The following is an 18,804-nucleotide window of genomic DNA, read 5'->3' on the forward strand; positions in this document are numbered from 1 at the left end:
AGACAAACCGGTCGATCAAGGGCACCGCCAGAAAACCCTGTCTGTGGTGGTGTCGCCGGCCGTCACGTGTGAGTGTCCAGGAACTCTGGGCTCAGTGCCACGATGGAGGGTGGCCCGGAGTAGCCGCGTCCCCGACCTTCCCGCCCCTCGGAAGCTAAGGAATTGGGGGGTTGGGGGGTGAAGCCTGGGGATTGGGGCTGACCTGCCGGCGTTTCCCTTCCCCGTCCAGCCGAAGCGTACGTCCGCGGTGTCCTCCTCTGCTTGGGCATCTTTCTGTCCTTCTACCTGCTCACGGTGCTGCTGGCCTGCTGGGAGAACTGGAGGTGAGCTGGGGTGGGGCTGGCCTGCTGGGGCCAGGCCGGAGTGGGTGGGGCGAGCTGGGATTAGGGGCCATGAAACCCTTCCTTACCCCAACCCCTACTCCCTCTGTCAGCGTCTCCTTTGACCCAGGGGAAGGGGCTGGGCGGAGGGTCCCGGCAGTGAACTGGGGAGGGTCGGCCCCACCCACTGAAGCCTCCCCATCTTCTCTCACCCCCGCTCTGACAGGCAGAGGAAGAGGGGGCTGCAGCTGACCTTGGATGGACACTGCTCAGAGAGTGGTAGCTGAGGGGGCCCTGGGGAGACGGGCAGGGGGTGGGCCTGGGCCTTGGGGGTGGGACTCCTCCTCCTCCCTCCTCCTCTCCCTTCTCCCTCCCACCCACCCACCTGCCTGCCTTCTTGTCCATCCACTGAGGACCTGGGTCCCACTCTCTCTCTCTGACTGTCCGTCCGTCTGTCTCTGCCTCCCCCTCGCCTGTCCTCCTCCTCCTCCTCTTCCTCCTTGTGGGTGATGTCTCCCAGACTCTCTCCTTGGTAAGCTCCAGGCCCCGAGAACCTGGGGGTTGGGGGGGGGAGCGGTCTAATGGGCGGGCGGTGGGAGGACCGGGAGGGATTGGGTGGGTTCTCTGCCCAGGGAGGTAGGAGGGAGAGGCAGGGGCCCTTTGATGAGGTGGAGTTTTCTGTGCCCGGGCCTCTGTGCCCGGTCCATCTGGGCGACTCGGCGACCTCGGTTTCAACCGCAGGTCACCCCCGGGTCATGCCTGACTGCTTCCCTGGCTGCTCCCCGTATGAGGGTTACAGCTATGGCTCCTTCGGTAAGTGTGGCCCTCTAGCTCCCTGGCCCTCCGGCCCCTTGCCAATCAGTCAATCAATAGTATTTACTGAGCGCTTACTGTGGGCCAAGCACCGTGCTAAGAAATTGGGAGCGTACAATACAACAGAATTAATAGACACATTCCCTGCCCAGAACAAGCTTACAATATAGAGAGGGAGCTAGACATTAATGTGATTAAACAAGTAATGTATAGTGTATAATTTAAAAAAAGTGCCCTGGGGTGAATATCGAATGCCCAGGTATTCATTCATTCATTCAATTGTATTTATTGAGCGCTTACTGTGTGCAGAGCACTGGACTAAGCGCTTGGGAAGTACAAGTTGGCAACATTTAGAGACGGTCCCTACCCAACAGCGGGCTCACAGTCTAGAAGGGGGAGACAGACAACAAAACAAAACTTATTAACAAAGTAAAATAAATAGAATAAATATGTACAAATAAAATAAATAGAGTAATAAATAGGTATCTCAGGTCCAAGTGCCTAGACAATACAGGAGGGAGAGGAAGACAGTGGGGGAAAAGAGGGTTTAGTGGGGGAAGGCCTCTGGGGCCTTAATAATGCCTTAGATGTGACCTTAATAGTGCTCTGAAGGTGGGGAGAGTGGTGGTCTGGAGTATGTGGAGAGGGAGGAAGTGGGAATGGAATTGGCAGCGAGAAAGACGAGATCGGGACGCAGTGAGTAAACCGGCGCTAGAGGAGCGGAGTGTGCGGGCTGGGCTGGAGTAGGAGATCAGTGGGGTGACGTAGGAGCGGGTGAGCTGATTGAGCGACAGTGAACCCGGCCTGTCTCCCAAAGGGGCAGAGGCGGACGGGAAGTGGGGGTGGGCTCTGGCTCTGGCTCTGGCCGGTGCCCTCTCCCCTGCCCCCCCTGACCAGGCTCGCCCTCCTGGCAGAGAACTGCTCCAGCTCCACGGAAGGGCTGCTGGACAGCTCGGGCACCGCCGACGTCGCCTATGCGGGTACGTGGGGCTGGACTGGGTTGGCGTCGGCGAGACCGAGCCTGGCGTGGCCCTGCACTTGGCCGGGGGGTTGGGGCTTGGCCGCTGGGGCAGCTGAGTCTGGTGCGGGGAGGGTGGCGGGGGCTTGGCAGCTGTGTCTGGTGAGGGGAAGGGGTCGGGGCCTATATTCTGGTCCCCGTGAGCCGCTGAGAGCCCAAGTCCCAGCAGCTCCTGGCCCATCACCGCTGTCACAGCTGAGCCCCTTCCTCCCCCTGCCCTGAGTCGCTTCTCTCCCTGGGCTGCTTCTCCCCGCCAACCCTGAGCTGCTTCTCCCTGAAGGTGGGATCTTGAGGGCCCCGTAGCCCCCAACGGCCCCCGTAACTCTCCCTTTCCTTTAAAGGCTCCGACCAATTCAAACGGCGCTTCCCCTTGGTCCCGATGCGGCAGCTGTGCATTGCCATGGGTAGACCGGGGTGGGGTGGGAGAGGGGCTCACTCTTCAATCAGCTCAGCTAGGGGCGGGGGTACAGGTGTGGGGGGGCCGGGGGAGCCGGGCATCCAGTCCTCTGCTCCGTGAGAGGGGCGCTGAGGAAACGGAGCCTGTTTCCCCCCACCCCACCCCTCCCTAGTAATTCCAATCGCCGATCCTGTGTCTTCTGAGAGTGCTGACCCCTCTCTGGGGAGAGCGGGCTGGTGGTGGGCCCCAGATTTCCCTGGGCGGGGCCGGGGCTCCTGCTGCCAGCAGCAGTGCCGGATGGCCCCGCACTCGTGGCCCGTGCCCCGGCCCACAGAAGGAGACGGTCTTGGGCATGGCCACCATCCCCCGGCCCCGGTGCTCCACGCACCTCCTCCATCGCGCTCGCTGTGGGGGTCATCATCATCATCATCAATCGTATTTATTGAGTGCTTACTGTGTGCAGAGCACTGTAATAAGCGCTTGGGAAGTACAAATTGGCAACATATAGAGACAGTCACTACCCAACAGTGGGCTCACAGTCTAAAAGGGGGAGACAGAGAACAAAACCAAACATACTAACAAAATAAAATAGAATAGATATGTACAGGTAAAATAAATAGAGTAATCAATCAATCAATCAATCAATCAATCGTATTTATTGAGCGCTTACTATGTGCAGAGCACTGTACTAAGCGCTTGGGAAGTACAAATTGGCATCACATAGAGACAGTCCCTACCCAACAGTGGGCTCACAGTCTAAAAGATATGTACAAGCATATATACATATATACAGGTGCTGTGGGGAAGGGAAGGAGGTAAGATGAGGGGGTGGAGAGGGGGACAAGGGGAAGATGCACAGCATTAACAAAATAAATAGAATAGTAAATATGTACAAGTAAAATAGAGTAATAAATCTGTACAAAATAGCAAATGCTCAATAAATAGCATTGATTGATTGATTTCACACTTCCTGCACCTGCCTATGGCTCACTTAGCCAGAAAAGGAGCCTCAAACATATAAGCACAGACCTGTCAGCCCCTCTCCCTCGCGGCCCCCTGATTTGGTAGTTTCCCCCTTCTAGACTGTGAGCCCACTGTTGGGTAGGGACTGTCTCCATGTGTTGCCAACTTGTGCTTCCCAAGCGCTCAGTACAGTGTTCTCCGCAAGGTAAGCGCTCAATAAATACGATTGGGTCGGATTGGGAAGACTGCTGCCATTGGGGTGGGGAGGGGACCCCCAGGGACTCTGAACCCAGGCCCAGGGGGTTGACTCTTTGGGGATCACAGCGCCGCACTCTCAGAACACCAGAAGCTGATCATCCGCCCCATCCCTCCTTTCCCCCTAATCAGCATGCTGCTCCCCCAAACTGATCCTCCCAGAGGCCCAGTTCTGGGCTCCCCACAGCCCGAGTCAGGGGTGGGGAGGTTCGGGGTGGGGGGCTGGCGTCCCGGCCCTCTTGCCCCGGCCACCACCTGGGCCCGGTGAATCGGTGAGACGTCCGTTTCCAGGGAGGGCAGTGCCAATGCTGCCGCGCTGAGCCCTTTTTCCCCCCTCTCCGTGCCCCACCCCAGCAGATCGGTCCCTGGAGCCCCTTGGCACCCGCCCGCGTCTGGAGTCGCTCAGCTCCGTGGAGGAGGATGACTACGACACGCTGACCGACATCGAGTCGGACAAGAACGTCATCCGCACCAAGGTCTGACCCCCCAGATCCCCGGGGGAGGCGGGGTCTGGCGGGCTTGGGGGCCCCAGGGGGCTGTCACTGGGGTCCCTGCAGGGGACACGGCTTAACTTTGGCGCTGGGGGACGGTGGGGAGTGAATCATCATCATCATCAGTCGTATTTATTGAGCGCTTACTATGTGCAGAGCACTGTACTAAGCGCTTGGGAAGTACAGATTGGCAACCTATAGAGACAGTCCCTACCCAACAGTGGGCTCACAGTCTAAAAGGGGGAGACAGAGAACAAAACCAAACATACTAACAAAATAAAATAAATAGAATAGATATGTACAAATTAGAGTAATAAATATGTACAAACATATATACATATATACAGGTGCTGTGGGGAAGGGAAAGAGGTAAGATGGGGGGGATGGAGAGGGGGACGAGGGGGAGAGGAAGGAAGGGGCTCAGTCTGGGAAGGCCTCCTGGAGGAGGTGAGCTCTCAGCAGTGAATCTCCGAATGGGGCCTGAGTGAACACTCAACTTCTCCCCCCTCCCCCACCTTGCTCACCTTCCCCGTCCCCCACTCACCTTTCCCATCGCTCTCCCCCACCCTCTACCTCTATTCATCTTCCCTTCTGACTTGCCCCTTCTCCCGGCAGCAATATCTGTACGTGGCAGACCTGGCCCGGAAAGACAAGCGAGTTCTACGCAAGAAATACCAGATCTACTTCTGGTGAGTGGTCCCAACTGGGGCCGGGTGGGGGGCTAGCAGGGCCGGGGGAGTCCCGGCCCCCTCCCCACCCCCTAGCCCCCCGCCCTCACCAGCCCGCTCTCCTCAGGAACATCGCCACCATCGCCGTCTTCTACGCGCTCCCCGTGGTGCAGCTGGTCATCACGTACCAGACGGTAGGAGCCGCCCCCTGCCACCCCCCGCCCTGAGCTTGGGGGAGCTTGCTGGTCACCCTGCGGGGGAGGATTCCCCCAACTTGAAGCCGGAGAGGCCTCCCCTCACCCCTGCCTACCTACTGCCCACTCACCCTGTGACCACTGCCTGCCCAGCTCCGCGCCCCCCACCCCCACCCATCCACCCGCTGTCTGCGCACTGCAGGTGGTGAATGTGACTGGCAATCAGGACATCTGCTACTACAACTTCCTCTGTGCCCACCCTCTGGGGAACCTAAGGTAGGGGCCCCAGGGTGCCGGGAGAGGGGCTCGAGGAAATGTCATTGGGCTTCGGGGAGTTGGGAGGGAGGGGACTGCACGAGTGAGCCGCTCCCCCTTCCCTTTCCCCCCCGCCGTCCCCAGCGCTTTCAACAACATCCTCAGCAATCTGGGCTACATCCTCCTGGGTCTCCTCTTCCTGCTCATCATTCTCCAGCGCGAGATCAACTACAACCGCGCCCTGCTACAGAGCAACCTGCAAGCTCTGGTCAGCCCGGGGTGGGCCCTGGTCCTCACCCTCTCTGAGACCCAGTGGGGCCCCCCCCAGCCACACCCCTCTATGGGGCTGGCAGGGGGCATCCCAACCCCTCTCTCTGAGTCCTGGTGACCCCCCCAGCCCCAGGGAGAGCCCTCAGTTTGTGGGGGGGCTAGCCACACCCTTTCCTGAGCCCCCCAGGGAGCAAAGAGGTGGCACCAGCCCAGCCCCACCCTGACTCTCCCCCCCACCCTCACCCCTCCCCAGGAGTGTGGGATCCCCAAGCATTTCGGGCTGTTCTACGCCATGGGCACGGCGCTCATGATGGAGGGGCTCCTCAGCGCCTGCTACCACGTGTGCCCCAACTACACCAACTTCCAGTTCGGTCAGTCGGTGTGCCCGGGCTGGGGGCCGCTGCCAGGGGGAGACCGGGGTGGGGGTGGGGCGGGCCGGCCCCTCTGACGGGCCGTGCCCCACAGACACCTCGTTCATGTACATGATCGCGGGCCTCTGCATGCTGAAGCTGTACCAGAAGCGGCACCCCGACATTAATGCCAGCGCCTACAGCGCCTACGCCTGCCTGGCCATTGTCATCTTCTTCTCCGTGCTCGGCGTGGTGAGCCCTGCCCCTTCCCCTTCCTTCCCCTCCCACCTGAGTCCCGCCGGGTTCGGAGAGCCGGGCCTGGCACACGGTGGGCAGCAGCGGACGGGGCGGTGGGCCAGGGGTAGGATGGAATAGTTGACCACCTCTCCAGCACCGCCAGCTGTTTTGCTGCGGGCCGGGCACGAGGACCCCTCCACCCCTGTAGCTCAGGCCCCTGCTCCCCTCCGCCACCCCAGGTGTTTGGCAAAGGCAACACAGCCTTCTGGATCGTCTTCTCCGTCATCCATATCACGGCTACGCTCCTACTCAGCACGCAGCTCTACTACATGGGCCGCTGGAAGCTCGGTGAGCGGCCGGGCCGGTGGGCCTCGAGGGGGCCGGGCTCGCGGACACCCCGCGACTGACGGACACAAGATCCAGAGGCGGGAGAGGCCGCGGGACAGCCAGCCTCCAGGCTCCGTGGGGCCGGGGCCCTGGCATTTGGTGGGGCCGGGGGCTCGGTGGGACCAGAGGGGAGAGTGAGGACAAGGGTCTGGACGGGGCCAGGATTAGGGGAGAGTGAGGTCTGGGTGATGTCTGCGGGGAGAGAGCGAGGCTGAGGGTCTTGGCAGGACCTTGGGGGTGGGGAGAGTGTGATTGAGGGTCTGGGCAGGGCAGGGGATCTGGGTGAGGCCAGGAGCCTGTGGAGGGACAAGGCTGGGTGTCTGGGTGGGGGTGGTGAGGTTGGGGCCTGGGGGAGAGCAAGGATGAGGCGAGGTCGGGGGTTCTTGGCAGGGCCGAGGACTGAGGGCTGCCGTTGCCCCGTAGACTCGGGCATCTTCCGCCGCATCCTCTATGTGTTGTACACAGACTGCTTTCGCCAGTGCAGCGGACCCCTGTATGTGGTGAGTGCTCCCCTGGGGGGGCACCCGGGGGCGGTCGGCGGGTTGGGGATGGAGCCCCCTTCCCCCCGCCCCCCAGGCCCCCTCCATCCTCCCTCAGCTCTGCTCACAGCCTCTGTCTTTCCCCAGGACCGCATGGTGCTGCTGGTGATGGGCAACATCATCAACTGGTCCCTGTGAGTGGGGCAGGGTTGTCCGGAAACTCAGAGCCAGGACTGAGGGGTTTTTAGAGGGCAGGGGTCATCCCAGGGCTCAGGCCTGGGACTTGGGGGAGCTTTGTGGGAGTAAGTGTTGTCCCAGGGCTCAGTTCTGGTGTGGCGGGGGGGCTTTGTAGGGTCACCCTGAGCCTCAGGGCTAGGACTGGGGGAGTTTTTCTGGGGCAGAGGGCACCCTGGGGCTCAGGATGGTGACTGGAGGGGGGGCCGTTCTGCGGGTGCTAAGAGCCCAGGGCCGGGATGAGGGCACTCAAACTCTTCCCTCCTGCTCCTTCCCATGCCCACCCAGGGCCGCTTACGGACTGATCATTCGCCCCAATGACTTTGCCTCCTACCTGCTGGTCATTGGCATCTGTAACCTCCTCCTCTACTTCGCCTTCTACATCATCATGAAGGTGGGCGTGTCACCCGGCGGGGGGCCACCGGTGGTCTGCATGACCCACCCCTCCACCCCCTCCACATGGGCAGGGGCAGGCTACCCTCTTGGCTCTTGGTCTTCTGACTCCCAGGGTTGGGAGCACCCGGGCTGCCCACCCCTTCCTTCCAGAACAGGTCTGGGCCCTGGAAAGAGGCAGTGTCAGGGATGGGCATTGAGCCCTAGTAGGGCTTTGCTCTCTCTGGTATCTGTACCAACACAGTGGGGAAGGGGGGGTGGAAAATACAGAATATTTGGGGGAGAGGGAGAGAAACAGGGCGGTCCAGTGCCCCCGTGTCCCTGAAGCCACCGGGGCAGCCTGTGAAGGGAGCAGGGCAGGGCAGGGAGTCCGACTTGGCAGGTGAGAGCTTAGGAAATCTATTGATGATATCTCATCTGCCCCATCATACACACTGACTGGGGAGGGCCCTGTAGTGGGTGGAGGCTGGAGGGGGAGATCTGGCTGAATCAATCAATCAATCAATCGTATTGAGTGCATACTGTGTGCAGAGCACTGTACTAAGCGCTTGGGAAGTACAAGTTGGCAACATATAGAGACAGTCCCTACCCAACAGTGGGCTCACAGTCTAAAAGAGGCCCGGTGATGACCCCCGTCCCGCCACAACTCTCTGCCCTGCTCCCCAACCCCCCCTCCTCTTTGGCCGGCCCCTCCTCAGCTCCGCAGCGGGGAGCGCATCAAACTCATCCCAGTGCTGTGCATCGTGACCACGTCGGTCGTGTGGGGCTTTGCTCTCTATTTCTTCTTCCAGGGCCTCAGCACCTGGCAGGTGAGCCCTCGCCCCCCGGGGAGGGATGGGAATGGGGGGCTAGGGAGGGGGAGGAGGAGGAGGATGAGAAGAGGAGGGTGCCGCCATGGGAGAGGGTGGGGGCCTGGCCCGGCCAGAGCAGCGGCCCACTCCATCACCACCTCCTCCCCGGCCCCTTCAGAAAACCCCAGCCGAGTCCCGAGAACACAATCGCGACTGCATCCTGCTCGACTTCTTCGACGACCACGACATCTGGCACTTCCTCTCCTCCATCGCCATGTTCGGCTCCTTCCTGGTGCGTCTGCGGGGAGGGAAGGGCCTGGCTCGGGGGTGGGGGGTCTCAGCTAGCGGCTGGGGAAGGGCGGCCCCTCTGACGCCCACCTGCCCACCATGCAGGTGCTGCTGACCCTGGATGATGACCTGGACACGGTGCAGCGGGACAAGATCTACGTGTTTTAGCCGAAGCTCGGCCCCCTTCTCTCACCCTGCCGGGGTGTGGTGGCTCAGAGCCAGGACTGGGCAGAAAAGGCCTGTCCCCATCCCTATCCCCATCCCCTCCTGTGGTGGCAGGAGGCGGGGGGTCTGTCCCCCTGAGGGAGGGGGCATTGCTCTCTACCCCCCAGGGATGGGGGTCTGGACCTTGGCCCCCGGACAGAAGCCCCCCTCCCTCCGTCCTGGGGTGAGGCAGAGAGGTCCTGCCAAGCCCCCCACCCTTTTTGGAGGGGGCCAGCAGGGAGACTTGTGCTGCTGCTGCTGCTGCTGCTGCTGCTGTTGGCATCCTGAGCCGGACTCCCGCTAAGTGGGGGAGCACACCGGGCCCCGGAATGTGGGCACCCAAGGGCTCCCTTAATGGAGTTGAGGGGGGCCATCTGCAGAACTTTCAGGACAGCTGCGGCTCTCGGTGGGAAACGGAATCGGCGGGGGTGGAGGCGGCCCGGAGCCGACGAAGGGCCGGGGGTTTGTGGTTCTGTTAGCTTCCCCCTTCTCTTTCGCAACCCCGTTCCCTGTTTCTTGCGGTGCCATCTCGGGGGGGATGAGCCTCCCCCATGAGGAGTCTCCCCCATCCTCCCAATGCAGTGCCTGGCTCCCCAGGGGGGGCGGGGGGGGGGGTCTTCCCTCATGGCCATGCCCCCCCCCCCTCCATGATCGGGAAGGCCGATGGGGGTGGGGGGTGGGGGGTGCGGAGCTGGCCGGCTACCCGCCCCTGTCAGTGTTGGGGCCCAGCCCCCTTCCCCGGTTTACAGGGAGCCGGTGCCCCGCACCCCAGGACGGCGATGCTCTTCCTCCAGTCCTGTTTTTACAACGTCTGGTTGGGGCAAGTCAAGAGGGCTGTTTTTCACAACCCGGTTTCTGTGTGCGTGGGCTTTGGGCGTCTGTTTTCTATGAACAATTCTGCTCTCATTAAAGGAACAAACAGAGCCAAGGTGTGGGGATTGTAGACAGACACCCATCCCCTGCCTTCTCTTTTCCCCTTTCCCCTCTCCTCCCCTCTCCCCTCTCCCCTCTCCCCTGTCCTCCCCTCTCCCTTCTCCTCCCCTCCCCTCTCCTCCCTTCTTCTCCCCCTCCTCTCCTCCCCTCTCCCCTCTCCTCTTCCCTTTCCCCTCTCCTCTCCTCCCCTCCCCTCTTCCCCTCTCTTCCCCTCTTCCCCTCTCCCTTCTCCCCTCTCCCCTCTCCTCCCCTCTCCCTTCTCTTCCCCTCTCCTCCCTCCTCTCCCTCCCCCTCTTCCCCTCTCCCGTCTCCTCCTCTCTCCCCTTTCCCTCTCCCCTCTTTCCCTCTCCCCTCTCCTCCCCTCTCCCCTCTCTTCCCCCTCCCCCTCCCCTCTCTTCCCCCTCCCCTCTCCTCTTTCCCTCTCCCCTCTCTTCCCCCTCCCCTCTCCTCTTTCCCTCTCCCCTCTCTTTCCCTCTCCCCTCTTTCCCAATCCCTCTCCCCTCTTTCCCAATCCCTCTCCCCTTTCCCAATCCCTCTACCCTCTTTCCCCATCCCTCTCCCCACTTCCCCTCTCCCCTCTTCCCTTTCCCCTTTCCTCCCCTCTCCTCCCCTCTCCTCCCCTCTCCTCCCCTCTCCTCCCTTCTCTCCCTCTCCCCTCTCCCCTCTCTTCCCCTCTTCTCCCCTCTCCCCCCCTCCTCCCCTCTCATTCATTCAATCGTATTTATTGAGCGCTTACTGTGTGCAGAGCACTGTACTAAGGCTTGGGAAGTACAAGTTGGCAATATATAGAGACGGTCCCTACCCAACAGCGGGCTCACAGTCCCCTCTCCTCCCCTCTCCCTCCCTCCCCTAGAAGGACAGGATACTTGCCCACCCTCCACTGCCCTGAGCTGAGAAGCAGGAACGAAGGAGGGAGAGCGGCAGTCCCTCAGCTGGATGCCCCCCGATCTACCTCTGTCTCTCTTCCCCCCACCTCACCCTCACAGCTTTTATCTGTGGGCCCTCGTGTCCACCCCCGTCTCTGGTCAACAGCTGCCCCTTGGGCACAACGTTTGGGGAAGGGTTGTTTGGACCAGAGGACTGAGTGTGTCAGGGTGAAGTCAGGAGCTGGGAGCGAGGGCGTGCAGAGAGATAAGCAGGGCCAGGAACCGAGGCCACAATTCCTTCCCCGGGGTAGCCCCTCAGGACCCCCTCCCCAAACAAGGAGAGGCCATCCAAGGGGGGTCCCACGCTGGGCCAGGTTGGAGGAGTGGTCAGTGACCCCTCTGCTCTAAGCATCTCCCTTGAAGGTGGAGGCCTCTCTCCTTCCCCACAGGGATGAGATAGACGCCTCCCAAAGTGTTCCAAGCATCTCCCCTGAAGACTGGGGAGTGGGGTGAGGCCCTTTGCACCCCCAGCCCCTGCAGGGGTGGAACTGGGGGAGGGGATAGAGAACCACCCCAGCATAATAATAGTAATGGCATTTATTAAGCGCTTACTATGTGCAAAGCACTGTTCTAAGCATCTCCCCTGGGCGGGGGGGGGGGGGGGGGGGGGGTCCTTTCTGCCCCCAACCCACAGGCATGAAGCTCGGGGGTTGAGAAGCAGCATGGTGTAAAGGATAGTGCATGGGCCTACGAGTCGTGGGTTCTAGTCCCAGCTCCGCCACTTGTCTGCTGTATGACCTTGGGCAAGTCACTTCACTTCTTTGTGCCTCAGTTATCCCATCGGTAAAATGGGGATTGAGACTGTGAACCCCACGAGGGACAGGGATCGCGTCCAACCCGATTTGCCTGTATCTGCTCCAGCGTTTAATAGAGTGCCTGGCACATAGTAAGCGCTTAACAAGCATCATGATTGATTCCTGAATGAATTAGAGCCTACCGCCCCCCCCCATCCCAGACGTTCAGAGAAGCAGCGTGGCTCAGTGGAAAGAGCCCAGGCTTGGGAGTCAGAGGTCGTGGGTTCTAATCTTGACTCCGCCACTTAGCTGGATGACTTAGGGCCAGTCACTTGATTTCTCCAGCCCTCAGTTCTCTCATCTGTAAAATGGGGATGAAGATTGTGAGCCCCATGTGGGACAACCTGATGACCTTGTATCTCCCCTTCTAATAATAATAATACCATTTATTAAGCACTTACTGTGTGCAAAGCACTGTTCTAAGCGCTGGGGAGGTTACAAGGTGATCAGGTTGTCCCACGGAGGGCTCACAGTCTTAATCCCCATTTTCCAGATGAGGGAACTGAGGCCCAGAGAAGTCAAGTGACTTGCCCAAAGTCACGCAGCTGGCAATTGGCAGAGCCGGGATTTGAACCCATGACCTCTGACTCCAAAGGCCCGGGCTCTTTCCACTGAGCCACGCTGCTTCGAGACTGTTGAGCCCGCCGTTGGGTAGGGATTGTCTCTGTATGTTTCTTCCTTCTTCCTTCAATCGTATTTATTGAGCGCTTACTGTGTGCAGAGCACTGGACTAAGTTCTTGGGAAGTCCAAGTTGGCAACATAGACGGTCCCTACCCAACAGTGGGCTCACAGTCTAGAATGTTGCCAACTTGAACTTCCCAAGCGCTTAGTCCAGTGCTCTGCCCACAGTAAGTGCTCAATAAATACGACTGAATGGATGAATCAATCAATCAATCGTATTTATTGAGCGCTTACTGTGTGCCAAGCACTGGACTAAGCGCTTGGGAAGGCCAAGTTGACAACATAGAGAGCCGGTCCCTACCCAACAGTGGGCTCACAGTTTAGAATGTTGCCAACCTGGACTTCCCAAGCGCTTAGTCCAGTGCTCTGCACACAGTAAGTGCTCAATAAATACGACTGAATGGATCAATTGTATTTATTGAGCGTTTACTGTGTGCAGAGCACTGGACTAAGCGCTTGGGAAGTCCAAGTTGGCAACATCGAGAGACGGCCCCTACCCAACAGTGGGCTCGCAGTCTAGAATGTTGCCAACCTGGGCTTCCCAAGCGCTTAGTCCAGAGCTCTGCACACAGTAAGCGCTCAATAAATACGACTGAATGGATGAATCAATCAATCGATCGTATTTATTGAGCGCTTACTGTGTGCCGAGCACTGGACTAAGCGCTTGGGAAGTGCAAGTTGGCAACATAGAGAGAGGGTCCCTACCCAACAGTGGGCTCACAGTCTAGAATGTTGCCAACTTGGCCTTTCCAAGCGCTTAGTCCAGTGCTTTGCACACAGTAAGTGCTCAAAAATACAACTGAATGGATCAATTGTATTTATTGAGCGCTTACTGTGTGCAGAGCACTGGACTAAGCGCTTGGGAAGTCCAAGTTGGCAACCTAGAGAGACAGTCCCTACCCAACAGTGGGCTCACAGTCTAGAATGTTGCCAACCTGGGCTTCCCAAGCACTTAGTCCAGAGCTCTGCACACAGTAAGCGCTCAATAAATACGATTGAATGGATGAATCAATCAATCGATCGTATTTATTGAGCGCTTACTGTGTGCAGAGCACTGGACTAAGCGCTTGGGAAGGCCAAGTTGGCAACCTATAGAGACAGTCCCTACCCAACAGTGGGCTCACAGTCTAGAATGTTGCCAACTTGGCCTTTCCAAGCGCTTAATCCAGTGCTCTTCACACAGTAAGTGCTCAATAAATACGACTGAATGGATCAATTGTATTTATTGAGCGCTTACTGTGTGCAGAGCACTGGACTAAGCGCTTGGGAAGTCCAAGTTGGCAACCTATAGAGACAGTCCCTACCCAACAGTGGGCTCACAGTCTAGAATGTTGCCAACCTGGGCTTCCCAAGCGCTTAGTCCAGTGCTCTGCACACAGTAAGCGCTCAGTATCAATCGTCTTTATTGATCCCTTACTGTGTGCAGAGCGGTTGGGCAGTCCCCGCGCCCAGCCCCTGCTGTGAGCATCTTCCCCGCAGAGGGTGTGGAGGGGCTTGCTCGGACCCCCCGGCAGCCTGGCTATAAAAGGCTTTCCCGGGTTTTGGGCCCCGCCTGGCTCCCAGGAACGCGGGGAATGTGCCCGGAGACTCCCGGCTCTGGGTGTCTTTCCCCAAATATGGAGCCCGGGCCGGGCCGGGGCGGGGGCGGGGGCCCGGGCGGTGACATCAGCGGGCGGGCTGCCGCCTTTTAGCCCCCCGGCCCGCCCCACACCGGCCGCCGCCGCCAAACGCAGGACCCGGTGAGTCTCCCCTCCGACCCAGGGCATCGTCTGGGGGGGTGCAGAGGGGTCCCCGAAGCAGCCCTCCCTCCCTGGAGGTCATCGCATCCATCCCCCGGCCCCCGGGCCCGGTCGGAGGAGGGAAGGCCCCTCGGTACTGGGTGACCCCCGGCTCGTTGGGGCCTGGCTGGGGGCTGCCGCCTGTGTCCGGGTTTGTCACTGGGAGTTGGTGTCGCTCAGTGTCACCGTGGGGTCTGGCTCTCTGGACCTGTGAGAGGCTCACTGTGTCCCTGAGTGACCCGAGGGAGGGAGAGAAAGAGAGAGGGAGAGTGTGTGTGTGTGTGTGTACGTGTTGGGGGGGGAGGGCTGTGAGAGCCCCTGTAAGTTGCCCCTCTGCCCTGCATGTGTTTATTCATCGTCATCATCATCATCATTCGTATTTATCGAGCGCTTACCGTGTGCAGAGCACTGTACTAAGCGCCTGGGAAGTACAAGTTATTCCTCTGAACGTGTGACCCTATAAGATAAAGCGCTTAGTACAGTGCTCTGCACACCATAACAGCAGGGTTGGGACTGTGAGCCCACTGTCGGGTAGGGGCCGTCTCTATATGTTGCCAACTTGGACTTCCCAAGCGCTTAGCCCAATGCTCTGCACACGGTAAGCGCTCAGTAAATACGATTGGATGAATGAAAATACTGTATGTGTGTGTGTGTGCGTGTATTTATTGAGCGCTTACCGTGTGCAGAGCACTGTAGTAAGCGCTTGGGAAGTACAGGTTGGCAACATGTAGAGGCGGTCCCTACCCAACCACGGGCTCACAGTCTAGAAGGGGGAGACAGACAACAAAACAAGATATGTGGACAGGTGGCAAGCCGTCAGAACCAATAGAATGAAATGCACGCATAAACCCACGTGCATGTCCGTGTTAGCGGGAAGGGTAAGACACCCGACCCCGTCCTCCTGGCTGCTTTTTCTGGGGTGAGCAGCCGCTAGAGGAGGAACTGTGCTGACCCCCGAGTCCTGGAGGAGCAGCTACGGGGTTGGAGGGGGAGGAGGACAAGTGGCCGTCGCTGGCCCTGAACATCTTTCCCCTCCAGTGCCCGCTCTGGACCAGCTGCCTGGGCCTATGTGAAGCCCAGCTCCAGGGCCCGGGGCGGGGGAGCCCAATTCCCAGAGCTCAGGACCCCAGCCGGCAGACTCCGGTACCTGGTCCTGGGCAGATCCCAGCTCCCAGCTCCAGGGCCCAAGGAAGAGCCCAACTCCCAGACCCCTGGCAGAGCTCTGTTTCCCAGATCCCAGTGCACCAGCAGAACTTGGCTCCTGACCCTGGGCAGAGCCCAACTCCCAGACCCTGGAGCCCTGGCAGAATCTGATTCCTGGCCCCGGGCAGACTCCGGCTCCCAGAATCAGAGGCCCCGACACGAACCCAACTCCGGGGCTCAGATCCAGGGCCCTGGGCAGGGAAATGGTGCATGCCTTGGGGTTGCTGACCTCATTATGGATGGGGGAACTGGGCAACATCAAGAGGGATAGGGGCCCTTCCTCTTCCTCTCTCTGTCTTCTGGCTGGGACCATCTTGGACCTGTGGCGCTCCTCTCCTCCCTTCGGGAGCTCTCAGTCCGGCGGGGCCAGCCCAGAGCCAAGCTCTCAGAGGCGGTTGGTAGAGACAGGATGTTCGCTTCTCTGAGCCTCTGTGCCAAATCTCTGGGGAGCCCACCTACAAGCCGGGCTGGCCTCACGGGGCTGAGCGGAGAGAGCCTGGGCGGGGGCTGCTGGCTAGAGTCAGGTTGGGGCGGCCCGAGAGACGTTTTGGCTCTGTCTCGTTCCACCAAGCAGACAGCTGGGGGAGGAGGGGTGTCCTCGGCGTTCCCACGGCCCGTGGCAGATTCTTGGCTCTGCAGGGTCCCTGGAGGCCGGGAGGGAGGGCTGTGTCTGGGCCAGTCCCGCTCCTCTCCCGAGCCCGACAGGCGGGACGGTGGCCCCAAGGCCCCAACTCTGCCATCTCAAGCCGGGGGGGTGCTAGGTTGGTCCTCCCTGGGCCCAGAGCTGGTCTCTCCATCCCCCCCAGGCCCCGCCTTGCGGATCCTGTTTGGGAAAGGTGGGGAGAGACCCCACTGGCCGGTGCCCCGGGGGGGGCCAGGCTGCCCGCACCTCAGGGCAGGACGGGTGGGTACTGGGAGCCCTATCCCGGGGCAGGGGGGCTAACTGGGTGGCCACTGGGCCCTGCCTCCGCCGACCCTGTCCGGTACTTCCGTCCGCCCCCAGCACAGCAACCTCCAGCATGGCGAACAAAGGCCCTTCCTACGGCATGAGCCGCGAGGTGCAGTCCAAGATCGAGAAAAAGTACGACGAGGAGCTGGAGGAGCGCCTGGTGGAGTGGATCGTCATGCAGTGCGGGGCCGATGTGGGCCGCCCCGACCGCGGACGCCTGGGCTTCCAGGTCTGGCTGAAGAACGGCGTGGTGAGTGGCTGCCCGGTGGGCACGGACACCGGGCCCAGAGGGGCAGCGGGGATGACCGTCTTCCAAGGTCCAGGGGCTGGAGATCTGGGATGGAGGCCGGGGGGGTGAGGCCCGGAGCCCCAGCCTGGGACCCGGATGGGGCAGGGCCTCACTCTCTCTGGGCCCGGCAGATCCTGAGCAAGCTGGTGAACAGCCTGCATCCCGACGGCTCCAAGCCGGTGAAGGTGCCCGACAACCCGCCCTCCATGGTGTTCAAGCAGATGGAGCAGGTGGCACAGTTCCTGAAGGCCGCCGAGAACTACGGCGTCACCAAGACCGACATGTTCCAGACTGTGGACCTGTTTGAAGGCACGCTCGGGTGGGCGGGGCCTAGAGGGCAGGTGGTCAGGCCTTGGGTAATAATAATAATAATAGTAATATCGGTGGCATTTCTTAAGCGCTATGTGCCAAGCACTGTTCTGAGCGCTGAGGGGGATACAAGGTGACCAAGGTTGTCCCACGTGGGGCTCACGGTCTTAGTCCCCATTTTACAGGTGAGGGAACTGAGGCCCAGAGAAGTTAAGTGACTTGCCCAAGGTCACACGGCTAAGTGGTGGAGCGGGATTCGAACACGTGACCTCTCGACTCCCAAGCCTGTGTTCTTTCCACTGAGCCACACTGCTTCTCTAGTAGCTCACCAGGCCCTGCCCCCTGCTTGGCGGAAAGATCTAGGCCCCGTCCACACCCAGCCCCCCTCCCCGAGGCCCCCCACATTGGCCGGGGCAGGGCCCGGTGGCCTGGTCCCACGTCTCCCTGTGGCCGTTCAGGCTGCAGCGTTGGGTCGTGGGCCTGACTTGCTTGCCCTCCCTCACCCGCAGGCAAGGACCTGGCAGCAGTGCAGCGGACCCTGATGGCCCTGGGCAGCCTGGCCGTGACCAAAAACGACGGGCACTACCGCGGGGACCCCAACTGGTTCATGAAGTAGGTGTTGCCTTGGCTGGGCCAGCTCGTCCCCACTCCCTGCCCCGCGGGGGCAAAGCCCAAAGAAGGGCAAGGGCCGAGCCTGAGAGGAGACAGACTGGAGGGCCCAAGGGGCAGAAGGGTGGGCGGGGGAGGGAGAGATGGGGGCCGAGGAGAGCGGACGGGGTGATGGAAGGGGGGAGGAGGATAGGGGATGGCGGAGGAGAAGCAAAGCCAGGGGCAGGTGGAGGACAGGGGATGGAAGTGGGGGGAGGCCAGAGGCAGGTAGAGGACACGGAGCTGAGGAGGGGATTCCAGGGAGTCCAGGGGCAGGGGCAGGTAGGGGATGGAGGAAGGGAGAGGGAGGAAAGAGAAGGGAGGCAGCCCCTCGAGCGGTTCTTGTGTCGGCAGGAAAGCGCAGGAACACAAGCGGGACTTTTCGGACAGCCAGCTGCAGGAGGGCAAGCACGTCATCGGTCTGCAGATGGGCACCAACAGGGGCGCTTCCCAGGCGGGCATGACAGGCTACGGGAGACCCCGGCAGATCATCAGCTAGAGGGGCGCCCCACCCCAGCCCCTGCCCTCTCCCTGCCCGCCTGGACCCCAGGGCAGACCCCCAGCGACCCCAGCTCGCTGCCTCGCTCCAGGCCCCAGGGCCCCCAGGGCCCCCAGGCCCCGGCTCTAGCAAAGCTTTGAGGCCCCCGCCCGTCCCCCCCTCCTCCAGCCCTGCAAGGGGCCAGCACACAGGCAGCTCCCCTTCCCTCCAGCCCCCAGGGAACCCACCCCTCGCTCCAGAGCATCGCCCTCTGCCCCCAGCAGGCCCTCCCAGCCCGGGGGCGGCAACGTGGGCAGAGGGTCCGTCCGCGCGGCATCGAGCCCGGGGTGGGGCACCTCTTCCCCGCTCTGGCTCCTCTCAGTTTTGTATGTTCATTTTTGGGGGGGTAAAATAAGGAAAAATAGAGAGATGAAACGTTTCTCCCGCTCGCTGTCTCGAGTCCCATTTCCTGCTTCTCCAACTGCTCCCTCCCACCCCTAACGGGAGGGAGATGGCACGGTCCTGTGCGGCGGCGACGGCAGCAGGGGGATGGACCACACCACCCCAAGTCCAGGGGCCGGCCCTGCCCCATATGGGACAAAGCTTTGGCGGCGGAGTCAATAGGGAGGGAGCGAAAGGAGGCTATGGGGCAGGCCGATGGGCTGGGCGAGGGTCCGGATCGGAGTGGGCAAGGGCTTTTTATTTTGGTAAAGCTGTGCAGAAAACCCCAACCAAATGGCTGTTAAAGTGAACTCTAGCACTAAGAGCGGGGCAGCTGCAGCTCTGGGCCGCCCAGGTCCGACTAGCC

At 60.8% G+C, this 18,804-nt stretch overlaps 2 protein-coding genes across 4 annotated transcripts; both read left to right on the forward strand.

Moving 5' to 3' along the window:
* Positions 1-759: 759 nt before the first annotated feature.
* Positions 760-9,612, forward strand: SIDT2 (SID1 transmembrane family member 2). Its single transcript, XM_038754362.1, has 18 exons — positions 760-852; positions 1,062-1,133; positions 2,048-2,113; positions 2,493-2,555; positions 4,121-4,242; positions 4,873-4,946; positions 5,053-5,119; positions 5,322-5,395; positions 5,519-5,642; positions 5,898-6,015; positions 6,110-6,246; positions 6,471-6,579; positions 7,042-7,118; positions 7,245-7,291; positions 7,620-7,725; positions 8,423-8,533; positions 8,694-8,807; positions 8,909-9,612. The coding sequence occupies exons 2-18, from the start codon at positions 1,076-1,078 to the stop codon at positions 8,969-8,971; spliced, it is 1,530 nt and encodes a 509-aa protein (XP_038610290.1). The 5' UTR covers positions 760-852; positions 1,062-1,075; the 3' UTR covers positions 8,972-9,612.
* Positions 9,613-14,002: 4,390 nt separating this feature from the next.
* Positions 14,003-18,443, forward strand: TAGLN (transgelin). 3 transcript variants are annotated; one of them, XM_038753593.1, is made up of 5 exons: positions 14,003-14,081; positions 16,327-16,522; positions 16,693-16,870; positions 17,380-17,482; positions 17,873-18,443. In XM_038753593.1, exons 2-5 carry the CDS (start codon positions 16,343-16,345, stop codon positions 18,015-18,017), a joined length of 606 nt encoding a protein of 201 aa, XP_038609521.1. In that variant the 5' UTR covers positions 14,003-14,081; positions 16,327-16,342; the 3' UTR covers positions 18,018-18,443. The 3 variants fall into 3 exon arrangements, with proteins under 3 accessions (XP_038609521.1, XP_038609523.1, XP_038609522.1); XM_038753595.1 differs by having other exon boundaries at positions 14,067-14,081; positions 16,332-16,522; XM_038753594.1 differs by lacking the exon at positions 14,003-14,081 and adding an exon at positions 16,209-16,227.
* The last annotated feature ends 361 nt before the right edge of the window (positions 18,444-18,804 follow it).

Source organism: Tachyglossus aculeatus, chromosome 11 (assembly GCF_015852505.1).
Source record: "Tachyglossus aculeatus isolate mTacAcu1 chromosome 11, mTacAcu1.pri, whole genome shotgun sequence".
Lineage (NCBI taxonomy): Eukaryota > Metazoa > Chordata > Mammalia > Monotremata > Tachyglossidae > Tachyglossus > Tachyglossus aculeatus.

Bases quoted from the DNA above. Each gene is read 5' to 3' on its own strand.
- TAGLN (XM_038753593.1), top strand. From the start codon at position 16,343: ATGGCGAACAAAGGCCCTTCCTACGGCATGAGCCGCGAGGTGCAGTCC. The intron at 16,871-17,379 runs GCACGCTCGGGT...CCTCACCCGCAG, and splicing joins GACTGTGGACCTGTTTGAAG to GCAAGGACCTGGCAGCAGTG. The intron at 17,483-17,872 runs GTAGGTGTTGCC...TTGTGTCGGCAG, and splicing joins GACCCCAACTGGTTCATGAA to GAAAGCGCAGGAACACAAGC.
- SIDT2 (XM_038754362.1), top strand. From the start codon at position 1,076: ATGCCTGACTGCTTCCCTGGCTGCTCCCCGTATGAGGGTTACAGCTAT. The intron at 6,580-7,041 runs GTGAGCGGCCGG...GTTGCCCCGTAG, and splicing joins CATGGGCCGCTGGAAGCTCG to ACTCGGGCATCTTCCGCCGC. The intron at 7,119-7,244 runs GTGAGTGCTCCC...GTCTTTCCCCAG, and splicing joins GCAGCGGACCCCTGTATGTG to GACCGCATGGTGCTGCTGGT.